This window comes from Tyto alba, unplaced genomic scaffold (assembly GCF_018691265.1).
Source record: "Tyto alba isolate M040663 unplaced genomic scaffold, T.alba_DEE_v4.0 Super-Scaffold_48, whole genome shotgun sequence".
In the NCBI taxonomy this organism is placed as follows: Eukaryota; Metazoa; Chordata; class Aves; order Strigiformes; family Tytonidae; genus Tyto; species Tyto alba.
Genome location: NW_024881324.1, coordinates 16,048,737 through 16,065,410, shown reverse-complemented (window position 1 = coordinate 16,065,410; position 16,674 = coordinate 16,048,737). Strand labels below are relative to the sequence as shown.

Sequence of the window (16,674 nt, the reverse complement as noted above, 5' to 3'; positions counted from 1 at the left end):
TATTGCATCTCTTTGAATGGAAATGTTTGATCGCTATCATTCAGAGGAAATTATTACTGTAGCACAGTTTGGTAGAAGCATCACAGAATTTATTAAGGATGATCATTCTTTCCACTACTCTGCATAAATATCAATTTTCAGTGTCACCTTCTTCAACACCATGGTTTCAGTCATCACTAATTTAGGGACAAGACTAGTCCTGAATCCCGGGAGTGGGAATGCTAGAAATATGGGGAACAGATGTAATTAAGTAGGAACCAACAACAATCTAAACTAGCATGAGATGTCAGCAAACCAAAATAACCTTATTTCCATATACTGAGATTAAAAATACAAATGCCAATTTTTATTTTTAGATCTGAATTTGGATGCTGGATCTGGTCATGATACGTGTGGAGAAACATCATCTGAAAGTTACAGTTCTCCTTCTAGTCCACGACATGATGGGAGGGAAAGCTTTGATAGTGAAGAAGAAAAAGACAGAGGTTGTATTTATGGAGAATGTGCATGAATGTCTTTATTCCTAGACTAGTCTCTTTCTTTTATTAATTTGAATTCATTGCTCAGTTTTATTAGCTGCTTTTATTTCTGAACTATCCACAGAACACGTTTTGCTTTGTGAGTTTCATGGCTATGGTTTGAAGGCTTCTAGCAAATATCAGGACTGTTTAAATACCACTGAGTTTTAGATTAGTACATACAGGTACTAATTTTCTGACCTCAGTGGCGTAGCTGTCTTGGGAAATTTCAGCAGGACAGTAATGGGAAAAACTGTGGCGTGTAAGGGACTGGTTTTATGTTGATTACATGTGGCATGTCTGAGGGGCCTTTCTTTTTGTGTTGACAGTTTCATTTGCCACTCCTTCCAAATTTGAGTAAGCTGTGTTAACGTCTTCTTAGGTAGATGCAAATTCCTAATTCGGTCTGTGTCCTCCTCTTCACGCTCGCGGATATACAGAAGTCAAAGACACAGCAACTGGTTGGGCAGTTTGATATAGGCAGGTGATGGAGATTGACCTAGCTTGATTTGGATGAGTGAAAATCATCTCAAAGTTGTTACAGTTTGGGAAGACATTAACTGTCATTTATGGCATCAAACTTGAGAAGTTCTTCATGGGTAACAGTCCAGGGCATGACTATATTGTTTCAGATTTGTTCTTCTGACATGCTTTTGTCTCCACAGATACAGACAGCAATTCTGAGGACTCTGGGAATCAAAATACAACCAGGTTTACAGGCTACAGTGCTGTCAGTTCATCAAATATGAACAAATCATCTGCTCAGATCTCTTCAGTGAATAATGAAAACGGAAGCCTTTCAGAAGATCCTCTGAATGCAAAGTTTCAGCATATTTCCTTCATGCCTGCCTTACACTGTGTGATGCACAGCGCTGCCCAAAAGCCTGAAGCAGTTGTCCCGCCACCCATATCTGCAGATGGTAAAACAATGGGAATGCTTGTTACCACGCCTGTTGCTGTCTCGCCAGCGAGAGAGTCTGCAAATTCACCTCCTGGTGGAATGGGCCCAGTGACCTCTGGTGAACCTGAGAAACGCCTTGAGCTGATGGCTTCCCCTTTGCCAGTCCCATCCACTTTCCTTCCACATTCTGTCCAGCCTGGTAGTCCTGCTTTGCATTTGGCAATACATAGGTTGAAAATGCCCTCTCCACAGGGATCATCGGAAAGTTGCACAGTTAATGGACCACAGCAGCCGGCAGGAAACTTAAGTATTGGATCACCAAATACTGCCTTTATCCCAGTCCACAATCCAGGTAGTTTCCCAGGATCCCCAGTTCCTACTACAGATCCCATCACAAAACCTGCATCCCAGGTGGTAGGACTGAATCAAATGGTGCCTCACATTGAGGGAAACCCAGGAGCAATCCCTCAGCCTACCAATCTAAAGGTAGTTCTTCCAGCAGCTGGTCTCTCCACAGCAGCACCACCACCTCCACCAGCTTCATACACTTTGCCTGGCAGTCCTCATGCTACCAGTGTGTTGCCCAACCAGAATACAAACGTGCTAAACACTGTAGCAACTTCCTCACCACCTCAGTCAGCTGGTTTAGGTGTTGGCCAGGTCCAGTCCACTGTTCCTCCTGCAATACCTACACACACGCCAGGCCCTGCCCCTAGCCCAAGCCCTGCTTTAACACACAGCACTGCACAGAGTGACAGCACATCCTACATAAATGCTGTTGGAAATAATAACACTAACGGGACATTGTTACCTCCGCAGCAGCTGGGATCTGGTCCTTGCGGTTCTTGCGGACGTAGGTGTAGCTGTGGGACCAATGGAAGCCTTCAGATTAATAGTTATTTTTATCATAACCCACTTCATGGACAAGTCTACAGAGTTCCATCTTTCTTCACTCTGCCATCACTTTGCAATGGCAGCTACCTCAATCAAGCACATCAAAGCAATGGATCACAACTTCCTTTCTTCCTGCCTCAGTCTCCATATGCAAATGGGCTTATGCATGACCCAGTGATGGGGAGCCAAGCCAACTATGGTATGCAGCAGATGGCAGGATTTGGGAGGTTCTATCCTGTATATCCAGCACCTAACGTAGTTGCCAACACAAATGGGTCGGGACCCAAGAAGAATGGGAACGTTTCATGTTACAATTGTGGTGTAAGTGGACACTATGCGCAGGACTGTAAGCAGTCATCCATGGAGGCCAGTCAACAAGGTAATCATGATAACTCCCAGCGGACTTGCTTTTGAGTTTAGCAGTTTCTCTTTACCTTTCTGAATGTGCTGTTTCTGGTCTTGCAGAAAGGTGTGCGTGCGTGTGTATGTTTTGTGTAAATGGTTGTGCACTAGTGACCTGCTCTAAAACTGCAAAGTATCTTATCTCTGCCTGAAAATTTTGTAGAACAGTGCAAGGGAATGGGGTTCGCAGTGTGAAGTTGAAAACGGGTATGATTCGGAGCTGAGAAGTCAAACTATATCAGTCCTAAATGGTCATTCTTTTTTCACTGGTTTGGTTTTGGCATTATGTTGAGACTTGCATGCTGTTTCAATTTTTTTCCGTTCCTATTCAGTGGTTTTTTTTGGAGGTAATTCATTGGCAAAAAGTGGACGATATCAATTACTGTCTATCATACAAACTTGGATTCTTAAAACTTGTGAGAAATTAAAAAAAAAAACCCAACAGTCTGGCCATCTGATAATTTAACTTTTCTAAAGCTTACCTTTGCGCTAGCAGCCATCCTTGTGTGCCCCATCATGCCGTACATAAATGAAACATGCTTTAACTTTTCCAACAAGTTGCAACGAAAAGGCAGAAACCAATTGGAACTAAAAATCAAAGAAATGGCTTCAGTCTTGTATGCCATTTCTCTCTCCACCCAGAATAACGGGGAAAATGCAGTGTTTGCATAGAGCATAAACTATTTTTCACTCTTGGCCTGTGCCCATTCCGACTTCACTTGTTTGGTCAGACTGGAACAGGAAAGATGAACCTTGACAGGGGTTGTCTTTTCTTTGCTTTGTTCCAGTAAAGGTAAAGTCCTCTATCTACGGTCTATGTATTTTTTAAACTTAGAGTTGTGGCAAGCAGACGAGAGAAAATAGTATAAAATCTTAGGACCTACTTTAAAAGGACTGGAGGATGATAGTGCCTTTTGAAGAGCATGTCCATTTTGATACCTTGTAGTGGTTTTGTAATCCATTTTAATTGTGAGCAGTGACTTAGTAGTTCTCTTTCCTGTTTTAGGCACTTACAGACTGAGATACGCACCTCCCCCTCCCCCTTCCAATGATACCTTGGATTCTGCAGACTGAAACAAGTAAACATTGCCTACTTAAACTGAAGCTTGGGAAATTGGGGGAAGGTGTGTGGGGGAGGGTGGGAGGGTGGTCTTGTGTTTTGGGACATTCCCGGTTCTCTATTCTTTTGGAATTTTTCATTGCTTTTGCACCTCTGTTCCATACAAAAGAAGAAAGCTGAGTCCCTGGTCTCCTCCTGGTTCTACAAAAGGCTTGCGTAATGCATGTAATTCAAACACACGGCCAAACAATCAAAAAGAGCATTCGAACCATGCTTTTGCACTGAAGACTTGAGACATGTGCAATGTTTACTGCATTTTTTTAACAAAAAAAAAAAAAGTCCTCTGACCTCTGACATCACTGGTGGAGCAGCCATATGGTGAAAGAAGAAACTTGGTCATGTTCCCCCACCACAGTCTTCTTCCCTCCCTCCCTGGTCTCCTTATGCTGCTGTTTTATTTTCTTTCCCTCTTTGTCCACGTGGATTCGTTGGACTTGCATGAGTGTTTAGCAGTTCATACAGACCCTGCCCTTACTCCAAATTATTGCTCATGAATTGAGGGGAGATGTTTAAACGTCCTATTAGGAGAGTCCAAAGGAACACAAAATGCTGTATGTGTACTATATCTGGTAATAATACGTAGACACAGATCTTGAGAGTCCCAAATAAATGAAAATACATAGAGCAGGAAGGGGCCGAAACTGTGTGGACTGACTGGAACAGATTTAGAAAATTGAACGAGCTTAAATTGACAGATTTTTCTTCCATTGTAGCTTTTTAGCCTGTATGTTTACTGACAAAGGTGAAAAAAATGGTATGAATGTTGTACTCAGTGTGTTTGCATTTGTAATGAAAGTTGACAGCATTTTTTCCTTTTTTAAAGCTATTCTACATCGTGTCAACACAGAATGAACGTTACTTGATTGAATATTTTTTTCCTGAACTATTACAGTGTTGCATTGTACTTAGAATGTAAATGTTTTATTTCAGACTGAACAAAAGCTATGGTTTTCTACAGAATAGTCAGGTATTAGTATTAGAACCTGTCTACCAAATAGCAAAGTCACTATTTTATAACAATTTACCACTATGCGTAATTACGGTATAATGTGAAAGACTGAAGTGAGTGTTAAGATGGTATTAATCATGTCAGTATCACGAGTAAGTAAGTTTAATGCTGCTGTATTTTTTATTTTATTTTTAAAAGCCAATATATGTACTAAATTGCTTCCAGGTAATATTTGATTTCCTAAAGTGCACTGAGGTTATCTGGAAGATGAGTGTATTTTTTGACTGCTGCATTCAACACCGATGAACAACTACCACTGTATATCCATAGGGTTTGGCATTCCTCACAGTTCATGGCAGAAATGTTTTTTCTTACAATCAGACCTGGTGTCCGGTAGAGGGATGAAATAAAATCAATCTTTGGTTCAGCCGTCTAATAAATTGCTAAACAAACAAAAAACTTGAAGAAAAAAAAGCTTGATTACTACATTTCTTCATAGGTAGCATTTATATTTATAGCACCAGTGTACATTTTGAAACTTTTTTCTTGGAGGGGGGGGAATGGGGAGGGAGGTAGATGAAAGCTTTAATTTAAAAAAAAAAAAAAAAGTTTAAGTAGTAAATGAAAATTATTTTGATTAAAATTTTTATTTGATCTGGGTATTTTTGGACCACTTGAAATGAATGAACTGCGTCTGAGTTGAAGTGAGGGTGTTAAACCACCAATGGACTTGTATTGTGAATTACCTGCCAGTTGTACTTTATGGAACTTATTTTATGATTTAAAATACTGTACTGTAAATAGGAGGTATGTTACCTTCTCTTTATTTGTATGTTTACCATATACTTTGATATTTGAAATGTACTGGAAAGGTCACTTATATTTCTAGAAGAGATTGGATTTTATGCAACCTTTTTCCTTGAATTAACAGCAATAAAAAAATGAAAAAAAAAAGTACCTGTGTGCAAGTACTGTCCTTTATCACTGGTAAAGGGATGGGATCGTGAAAGATTTTGGCAATCCAATTCCCATTTGGTTGGAATATCTCACTGTTAAGACAAAGCTGAGAATATTTGACTTGAGGTAAGGTCAGTCTTGTATCTGAAGTCAGGATACTGTCCCTTGTTTTAAACTGCTTTAAAATAGATCTCTTGGGAGAAAGAGGCTGACCTTGTGCGATAGACCCAGGACTTTGACCTAAGGTCCTTCAGAACAGATAAGCCTGTCTTGCCTTCTGATGGCTTCTGGATTTGGGCTAAAACCCAGTTTAAATACGCTTTTTTTGACTGCATTGCAAATAACGTGTGTGCTAGTCATGTAGTAACTGGAAAGCGAGATCTTTCTTCCATCTGCTAAAATAGATGGAAGGACAACAGGAGTTGCTGGCAGTAGGGAGGAAGCTGAGATGTGCAGATTACAGCTCCGGGGTCTGGTATGGATGTAGTACCCGAATGTGCTGGGGTAGTTCTGAAGAAAGTGAAGGGTACTAATTACTCCGTCACCTCACTTTACTGTCCAGACACTGCTGCCCATTCCTGCTGCTTAGCAGCAGCTTATCTGCAGAGCTGAGGACCACAGGCTATCTTAGATCTTTATCCCAGCTTATTCCCCAGAGCAACCTCCTTCCTGAGAAACCAACTAATGGGATGAGAAGGCTCAAAGTTGCCAATGAACCCAACCTCTTTTCCTCAGGGAACTCCCATGATAATGGGGGGGTATTGAACCCAGGTTCAGACATCGCGCAGCTCCCATTTCTGCAAGTGTCTTCTGTCCCTTCCCTGGATGCAAGGGAGTGCATATACCTGTCCATGGAAATTCTGAATTAGCATACTACTCTGAAAATGCAGTCTGCCATGTGCTGTGCCACCTGAGTTGTTGATAATCTTGTTTGCCTCCTTGCTGCAAACACCCCTGACTTTTAATAGGTCCTGGTTGAATCTATCAATTTAAAAATGCATACCATTGGGCACAGCGAACAGGATAAAATCCCTCACTCTTCTGACGCTTGTTTTGCTGGAGACCTAGCAGCACTCACACCTAACCATCCCCTCTGGCTGCACCACTACTGTCTGAGCGACCGGGTTCAACTACCCCTGCAGTTCAAGAGGGCGCTGCTCTTTCCCATCGAGTGCCTTGGGAACCAGTTGAATCCCTAAAAAATAAACGCGAAACTGCCGCTGGCTGCTTGGCCTGAGCAGCTACCCAACCTGTCCCGGAGTGACTCCAGAGTACGGCGCTGCTCCTCGTTTGTACTGCCTGCTGCAGGGTTGCTGCGGATGGAAACCTATTGTTTCTACAAACCATTTGGTTCCTAGAGCCAGAAGAAAGAACGAATGATGAGGCAGGGACGGGCAGGATGGGAAAGGTGAGAGCACGAGGGGAGCACGATGATGCCCGCTGCTTGCTTACGAGTGAACAGGTGGCCTCATGCTCCCAGCTCGGAGACCTTAGGAGGGCAATGCTGGCCTGATGCCTAGGTCTTGCCTTCACCGGTACTACTGGAGAGGGGAAGGAACAGAGGGTGTCATGCCAAGGTAGATGGAAAGGGAAAGGTGCGCTGAGAACTGCGAAACTTGACCGGTGCCAAGCTGCTTGAGTTGTAGAGGGATGGAAGTACCATCATAATTCGTCCCAGTGTTGCTCATGGCTCTGCCTCTCGAGGTGTGCTGACACGGGCCTCCCGCAGCTGCTCTCCTGAAGTAAGTTTGGCTAAATTCTGCACGCAGGAAAAAGCAGCCTTGGGCAGCGGTGCTTCCTGCTCAGGGCTTGGAACTGCAGCTGCTAGAATTAGACGCAGTATATATAAAGGGTACATGGATTGCACTTGTGCTTGGGAGGAGGAAGAAGTGGTGTCCTAAAGGCATAGTCCGGAGTTTATACTAGGGCTCAAGTGCTGTCTTGGTTACGTGGACAGGCTCCAGGTACTAACCTCCACTCCTGTGCTCCTTAACAAGGGAGGAAGGGACAGCACACCTCAAAGCGTTACCGCAGGGAGAGCGTGCGGCCCCTCTGCCGTGGCTGTTGCATGCCTCGGCTGCTAATCAGGGTTGGGAAACAGGGTTCCAGTTTTGATCCAGCCTTCGAGCTGACCTCTGCAGACAGTCGAGTTCTGTACGTTGCTGTATATGCGAGTAGCTTAGAGATCAAAATGTGCAAACAGCTGTATTTGGTCAGGCTGAAAGCCCACCTATGCCTGCATCCCATCCCCAGCAATGAACTGTCACAGATATTTAGGAAGAAAGTACTGTTAATTAAAAAAACAAAACAAACCAAACGAAAACAAAAAAGAACAGGGAAAGACAAGTGATAATCCTTGCAGATAAGTCACCTAGCAGAGAAATTAGTCTCTTAAGTTCATCTTCACAATAGGTGGCAGCAGAACTCTACCAGTTGAAGATACGGGAACTTCTGAGGTGCTATATGAGATACTTGGGTTTTATTTGATTTTACCATCTTAGTGTCATCAAAGTAAGCTTATTTGGGGGATTTCTTTGACTTGTGATTTTGTAGTGTTAGTTTCTGTACAGTTTCCTTATGTTTACATACTTTCTTACATGAAGATCATACTAATTCTTGTGTCTCAAAAAAATAAGCATGCTAAATGCATATCTGAAGTATTAAGTATCTAGAGCTAAAACAGCCCAGGTCTCATGGTGAACATTGAAGACCTAGAGAATTGCAGTGAAATGTGAAAACTGTGTCTTAAGGATTACTGAGTATTAAAATGGTTCTAGATACTTGTATTCATACGGTGAGGAATGCTTTCTGAGGACCATATAGGTTTTTTATGCAAACTAGAAAAATGCCTGGGGGAGTCTGGTTATCTGTCAGGATAATGTCTCTTATTTATCTCTCTCTACTTAGTCGTAAGGTCCACAGATTGGATACTTATCTGGAATATCTCATGCTCGGGAACATGTTGCCCAAGAGGCGGACCATAATAAACTCATTATTTTAATGATACATACTCCCCAACTAGTGTAAAGGGTCACTGTTGTATGAACGGGTCAATAAAACAATGTACAGAAGCACAGACTGAAAAAAGAAATTGCTGAACTTGGTAAAAGGATAGAATAGCTGTATCTTAACCAGTAGTGCATTCGTGTTAGAACTCCCCTTTTGACCTAAAATAGCCATTTTTTTATTGACTTCGTAAGTGTAGTTTTGCCTGAGACAGAGGATGTTGATGACCAATAGAGAGTTAATTCTTAACTCCTATGGTGCTGATTGGCATGAAAAAGGAAAGATGGGGATTGTTGCCTAAAACACTTATTTACCATTTAAGTTTGATATTAAAGTACTGGTTAGAGACTCCTTAGAAAAAATAGTATTATACACAATAAAATATTACATTAAAATAGTCTTATTTTACATCATTGTCACTTGAAAGTTTAAACCGTGGCAATTTCAACAACTTCAGGTTTTTTTCTTGTTTTGACTGAAACTCAGTTATGAAACTAATGGCATGTCGAGGTAGGGTAGTCAATATAATGTGTAAAATTAATTGTGTTGCTATCAAAATGCCCTTTTTTTTTTCTTATTTTTTTTAACATGATATGCACATGCCCCGGCAAAAGAGCAGACAGCTTAGCAGTGGCAAGGCTTCTGGTTGAAAAAATCACGGGACTTGCTTTAATTGCTCCTTAAAGACCAGATCAGCTCTGAGGTGCATATTGACAAGAATTTCTAGGTATTTCAAACTGAGCACGTAAATCCTGGTCTCTGTCAACATAAGAAATAAAAATCCTGTATGAAAAGATCAGTAATGTGTGAGGGGGGGGAAGGGAAAGCAACTGCAAAACCAAAATATTACCAACAGGCATTGGGGTACATTTGAGATGAGACACTTTTCACACATCACTCGATATCTTAATGCAGCTCAGATCCATTTCATAGCAAAGAACTTCAAAAAGCGATTGCATCTTTTTGGTACAAACCCAGCTGAACTCTGCATTTCACCACAGTGCAGCTGACCAGATCAGACATGTAGCAGAGATGGGCACTCTGAGCAACCTACATAAGGCTAATTTATGTGGACTTAGAACAGATTCTAATAATACATTTAAAATCTTACTGCATTCGAAATTCTTACAGCTCTACAGAGTTGTCAGCTAGCTAACACACCCTTTAGAGTGTTGTCTCCCTTTGATTTGTTTTCCATTTTAATTTTTTTATTGCCTTTTTCTTTTTTTTTTTTTTTTTTTTCATCTTGCTTTTGCCCTGATTAACCTTCTAAAGTCTCTTTTACATGCAGGCTACAGCCATGCACACAATGGAGGGCCATTGGAAATGCTTTGACCCATGGTATGCAAGCTCCCAAGCAATAATATTGGAAACTTACTAATCCAAAATAAAATAACTTGTGCAAGGGGGTAGCTACTTCAGTGTGAGCCAGTGCCAGTACCTGCCATTGCAAAGGCAGTTAAATGGGAGCCGGGACTTAGCATTCCGCTATGAAACATTTGTTCTTCCTTTCTAAGGAAGGATAGCTCATTTCTAGCATGTTCTCAGGTGGAGGAGGCAAAGAATGGGATGTCAATTTAGAATTAGACAGGAAAAAAAAAATGTGCTTGGCTACTCTGCAGCTGAAGCGTGATGCCCAAAGGCTGTCACGCCTCCAGCGCCACCGGGGAGAGCAGCTACCCTGAGACATGACGTAGCTGCCGCTTCGCCCAAGCCAGGGCTGTCCAGCCGAGCCGCGAGAGAGAGACTTATGACAGCGCTTTCCTAAATTTTGTTCCTGACCATGGAAGAGAATACTGTCATGCTTTTATTGCCGCCTATTGCCAGCAGGTTCCTCATGCCGGGGCCTGCAGGGTTCACCCGGAGGGGCAGTGCCGTGCTGCTCTGACAGCGCGGAGCTGGCAGGTTGGCAGAGGCAGGGCGGTTATCTCCTGACCAGCACTCTGCCTTCTGGCTAAGGGCGAGGAGTCCGCTGCCCAAAACCTGGCATGGGATCTTAAAGAAAGAGAGTGCTGATGTTCAGGATCTGAAGTTTGTTTTTGTTTTTGTTTTTGTTTTTTTCAGGCACCTGCATGGCCTGTGTTTTCATTTGCACTGACAGCCCCATCGTTTCTGGCAAAGGCAACCGGAGCAGGAGGTGTTTAACAGTTGGAAGATTAATTCACTTCAGCAGTGACCATCCTGCGGCTTAGAGGTTGCATCCCAGCCTGCATTTAGCCCGCAATCTGCCCTGACCTCCCTGCTCTTCCCAGAGCACCTCAGAGCCCCTCAGGCAGGGGAATGCCACCCCTCGCCAGGGGCAGGTGACATGCACTGCACCTAGATAGTTTTAAAGGGGGGTTTGATCTGTGCATGGGTGGGGGCATGTAACACGCTGCACGCAGTGGCAGAGGAGGGGGTGCTGGGATCAGGAGCCACGGCGGGGCCCAGGCCTGCTCAGTGGTCATCTGTGCTGCAGGAGCTTCATTTCCAAACCTCAATCGTTTCTGCTTTTTGTTTGATTTTCAAAGCAAAACCTTCCTAGCCGGTAGTCTTCTCACAAGTAAGTACAGCAAGAGTTGGGATGGAGTAGGTCAAGCCAGCCCGACAGTACCAATGGTGTATATAGGCAGAGCGTGGGCACTTAGAAAGTTTAATCACTTATTTGGGCCTTTACTTCTACACACACACCACCACCACTCCCTCAGAAAAAAAAAAAAAAAAAAAAAAACAACTTGATTAATGCCTTAAAGTTTCATCTTTCAGCTCTTTGGTGCACATCTTTAACCAGTTTCAGACAACTTCCATATTCAAAAGACGTCAGGCCTTCAGGCTTACTCAGGCAGAGGGAAGGCTATGTGAGCCCTCGCCTCTTCCCTCTCTGCTGTGCATTGTCACTCACCCCCTATTTTTCAGCCTTTGTTTGGAAATGTATCTAGTTTCCTTCTGGACTCTTTAAAGCTCCTTACTTCCATGATGGACGTGGGTAACATATTCCATATGCTCGCTTCCCTTTGGTCGGCGAGCTCTTCCCGTCTGTGTCTCTGATGGAGGGACATGCCAACCTCCTCTTGTTGCCACTTGAAAGCTGGGAAGCGCCTTTGGTCCTTTAATAAAATTAAGTAAAATTAATTTATCTTCAGACACTGTTTCTCTTGAGCTGTACACAGCATCGCTTTGCTCTGCTTAGGTGTTTGCATATTGTGCCATAATTTTTTCATCCGTGCCAGGATATTATTTTTACAGCTGGCTGTGCCTTTGATACAAGGAAACGTGAGAGTTTAAAGGCAGGAGAGGGAGGAATGGCGGGGGAGCCACCGCAGCTGCCTGCACCATCCCCAAGCAGAGAGCCGTGCTTCACCAACCCGCCGCACAGAGCACCAGCAGGGAGGTTTTTCTATGAAGGATGAGAAAAAAAAAAAAACAAAGGTAATGCAAAAATGAACAGCTGGCATCATCAGGGCCTTGGGAGCACTAATAGGCATTAAGGAGCCCACCCAGCCTCCCCTGGGGCTCCCACCTGCCCTGCCCCGGCCCAGCAGCCCCCGTTCAGCTCGGCTGGAGCCACTGGTGCCTGCTGGAGTGGGGCTGCTCGTGTGCCTCATCCCACTTTAGCGAGGGACCCGTCTTCCCAGCTGGGTCTCAGGCTCACGTTGTAGGTGCCCTCCGCTCCTGCCCAGCCCCCCTGGGTGGACCCTGGAACTGCCCCGTCACTGCTCCTTGCGTGGACAGACCTGTGCTCTGCTGTGGGGCAGCTTCTCTCTGCATCTCATGTGAGGTCCCTTCTGCAAAGTACTGTGTGAAAACCCCTTCCAGGTAGGTGATGGTTTCCTTCTTACGGGTTCTGCGTCAGCCGTGGTCCAAAGGACAGCAGGGAGCAAACAAAGAGAGATGGAGGTCATTCGGTTTGCAGAAGACACCATTTTAAATGCTTGAAAATCGCAGCAAATCTGAGGAGCAAAACACAGCTGGGGAGAAGGAAGAAGAGATGGAAAGGATCAGACTAAAACATAGTGATTAGAGTCACTAAATATTGTTTATTTAAGGCTGGTTCAGATTCATTCCCAGGTACTCTTCAACTAATTTCTGTCATGCAACAAATAGAAAGCCAAAGCAGAGCAGGGCTGATTGAGCCAGCTGTGTCTCTCCAGTGAGGCAAAAGGCCTTTGCAGCTACACTTTTATGCAAGTATTTTTGCAGCAGTGCAGAAGCCATTAAACTGTGTGGTTATGGATTTCACCGCTCATTTGAGACCTATTAAAATAAGGTATTACATAGGGTGCCTGAGGCAGCAGGGACAGGTGAAAGAAGGCAGATTTTGCACTGGGCTGCCATTGCCTTATCAAAGAAAGCAAAATATATTTCTCTAATTTTCAGATACCATGGTCTCAGCTAAAAACTCATTTGCCACTGCTTGTCAGCACTCGGGGTATAAAATGTCACTTTTCCCTCCCCGAGACAAAGAGCAGCAATAATCCCGTGGTGCTGCCTTACAAATGTGAATGCAAATGCATTCTGAGTGAGGGTTGTTTTCTTGCCTGAGATGTTTCAAGTCTGTGGGCTGCTTGTTCCCAGTCCAGGGCTTTGCCTGCCTTTTGTTTTATCTGTTAAGAGCAGAGCAGCTCCAGCCAAGCTCTCACAAGTGGGGTGTGTGGAGAGCACCTTGGAGGAGCAACTTGGGCTCAGTTGGGCACAGTTATCCAAATGAAAGACAAGGCTGTTTGTCCCTTTGTCTTTGTTTCGAAATTTGCTCTCTCTGATGGTTCTTCTCTCATCTTCTCATTTTGACCTCAAACCCTACTACGCTACCACCTCCCCTGCTCTTCCTCCTACCTGTTCACTTCCAGTGGGGTGAAGCCACGTGGGGTCAGCCATGAAATCCCCACTTCCAGGTCTGCTGCTGGGCGTGTTGGACAATACTTTTTCTTCTGTGGTTATTCCATTTTCTTGTGGTGTCCTTCCTTTTCAACCCCTTGAGAATGCTGTACTCTGCCGTTTGCCTGCCTCAGTGCATCCACAAAGACGTTGCTTTACCCTGTTGTTTTGGATTTCACTGGCTGTGAGTTATTTCTCAGAGCTATCTTTTCATTCATTTATATATTTTTATTCCATGTTGTTTATCTTAGGTTTATTTTAGCATTGAGTTATGTTAGGATGATGTCATGTTTTGGCTCAAAGAGCTTTAGAAATTCAGAAGATGTAATCAGGGACAGATTTGCTCTTGGGACTCATTTCATTCTGAGCACTGAGCAGATTGGCCTTGTCTTCTCACGCGTGGTAAGCATCAGTTACAGTGGGGGGACAAGGCCCACCTGTGTCCAACACCAGACATTGGACAGGAGCGTAGGTGTGGTTTCTGTCCCTTGCAGGACTTCAGTGGAAACTCGGGCACAGGCAAGGGGGGGACATCGGTGGTCCCTGGAGCTAAGCAGGTGGCAGGAGGACAGCTGATGTCTAGACTAGCATGGTATGAGGTGGAAGCGCGTGTGTATTCAGGATGCTTCTGCTGCCCAAGAGACCAAACCAGAGCTGAGCTTGGCTGTGTTGTAGCCCGTGGGAAACACAAGGCTTAGACACGAGCAACTGAGGAAATCTCACTCAGCACGACAGGCAGATCTTGGTGGCTCTGCAGTGGCCTTGTCCTGCTGCTTCTGCCTGGAAACTGGATGTTTCTCCTGCCTGAGGTATTTGGGGCATCTGCCTGGGGCAAATGATCTCTGAAGCCAACATTAGTGGTGGGGGTTGAGGGTTTCCTCCCTTGACAGTCTTCTCTCTCTCCTCTATTAAAAACAAAACTAGCAACTTATTTTTTGAAGATAGGCTGAGAGTGCTTTTCCTCTCCTCTAAAATTTTGTGTCCTCATGCTGAAGTACCAGCTGAAAATGGAACAGCCATAAAAACCTTTCAGGTGAACGTATGCAAACAAATCACAAACTAAGAGAAGTGGTTCACTCCTCCCTAGCCCTGCCCTCAAGGTGCTGAATGGCTTTTGCTCCTGTACCTCTTGCTGGTCCCACTGCCAGACTCAGCAGCTCCTGGTGAACACCTGCGAGGTGGGGGGGTGTCTCCACCTCCTGCCTCGACCCAGCCCGTGCTGTGAATCCCACTGATCTCAGATGTCCCCCAGGACTACGCTTTGGCTGGTGGCCACTCATTCCCATCACCGATATGTCCAAGTGCCCTCCGTAAGCATGCAAAACAAGACCTGTGGGACATCCCCCCTTCTAACTTCCTCGTGACAATTCCTGCATGAACAGCTATCTCCTGTCCTACTGTATCTGTTATCGTTGTAGACAGGGGGCTCGATTTGGTAGCCCGTGCATAGATGCCTAGTGCACTTTGAGAAACCTTGGCACATCCCGGGGGCCTCCAGCTGTCTCTCCAGACATGTGCATGTCTCTTGTATGTCTTGAGCTTTTTTTTCTATCCCTGTGTTGATGCCATAAGTAGCTGTGGGTGACTCAGATGGCGATGAGACAACCCGGTGCAGGCAGCTGAAGGAGGCTCTTGCCACATGCCATTTACACTGGGGGCAATGGGCAAAATTAACAATTATCAACTGATTATCATTTTTTCCCCTCTGTTGAGTTAGCTACAAGTGGAAGTGCATCTGAATGGAGGCTGGAGTCTGATAGCCGGGTTTGGCACCAGTGCCTCTGATGGGACTCCTTTCTCCTCTGGTGCTGTGTGCTCCCCTTCTGTTTCTCTCGCTTTTTCCCCTCTCTGAACTTGTCATGTCCCTTGTGAGGACAGTGCTTGCAGACACATGCCTCACTCCCCATCCTGCTCAGAGGGAAAGCCATCCTGTTCTGCGTCCTGCCAGTATCCAGCTGGGGGGATGTGCCGGGCATGGGGATTTCCTTCTCTTCTTAAGCCTTGAGGATGTAAGCTACGATATGTAGAGGGGTCCTAAAAATCAAGTTATCTGAGCATTTAGGAATTCCCTCTATAATTAATTCCATCCCTCTGTGAGACACAGAGATGCTGTTGTCCCCTGATTGTAAACAGAGGCACAAAGCTGAAGGCATAAATCACACTGATGTGCAGTAGGCGTTGGCTTTGGGAGAATAGTGGGCAACTGGTGTTGGGATCCCAGGGCTACGTCCACACTCCTAAATCAGGGCTGTTCCCTGGATGGGGTGCACAGCACCGCTCGGCCCCATGAAGCTGACCCCTCTGCCCCAAGGTGCAGGGTGGCCTCCCCGTGCTGCCTCTCGGGACCTGCCCACACCGTCCCCGGGGCCACCGGTGGGGTGACACCGCAGCCTGCGCTGGGGGTGGGTCCGTGACCTCCGTGTGCCTCCCGGACCCGTGTAGGTACAACCCTGCGTCCTTGATGTAGTCCGGGGGGGTGGGGAAGTCAGGGAAGGAAAGGTAGGAGATGAGACCACCCAAGTTAGATGCCAAATGCAAGTTTAAGAAAGAGTGTGAATCCTCTCTTTTGGGGGGGGGGGAGGGGAAGAAAAAAAGCACTGATGAGTCATCCTACGGGCAATCAGAAATGTATGGATTGGTAGCCCTTGTCCTTACAGTAGATTACAACTTCCCAGACATCAGCTGGGAATACCATACTGCTGTGATGAGCAGCTCTTGGAAATGCTTAAAGTTTGTAGGAGGAAATAACTTCTTGTCACAGGTACTCAGCGGGCCAACTAGGAAAGGTGTCCTCCTGGACTTGGTGTTTGTGAATAGGGAAGGACTTGTGGGGGATGGGATGGTAGGTGGCTGTCTTGGCCACTGCGATCATGAAATGGTTGAGTTTAAATTTGTCAGTGCATTGAGAAAAAAGGACAGCGGGGTTGCTACCCTGGCCTTCAGGAGAGCAAGCTTTGAGCTATTTCACAGAGTAACCTGGGAATATGCTTTGGAGGGCTTAGGAGTCCACGAGTGCTGGTCAGCCTTTAAGAACCACCTTTGAGAAGCACAAGAGCAGGCAATTCCACTGTGT

The 16,674-nt window shown here is 45.0% G+C and overlaps 1 protein-coding gene across 3 annotated transcripts in view; it reads left to right on the top strand.

Annotated features, from left to right (window-relative positions):
* ZCCHC2 (zinc finger CCHC-type containing 2) overlaps positions 1-5,741 on the top strand; it is a 44,074-nt gene extending 38,333 nt beyond the window's left edge. For all 3 annotated transcript variants that reach the window (XM_042806749.1, XM_042806748.1, XM_042806751.1), the window contains 3 exons: positions 357-485; positions 1,184-2,692; positions 3,722-5,741. In XM_042806749.1, coding sequence (XP_042662683.1) covers positions 357-485; positions 1,184-2,692; positions 3,722-3,789 — 1,706 coding nt within the window. In that variant the 3' untranslated portion in view covers positions 3,790-5,741. The remainder of the gene's footprint in view (positions 1-356; positions 486-1,183; positions 2,693-3,721) is intronic.
* Positions 5,742-16,674: the final 10,933 nt, after the last annotated feature.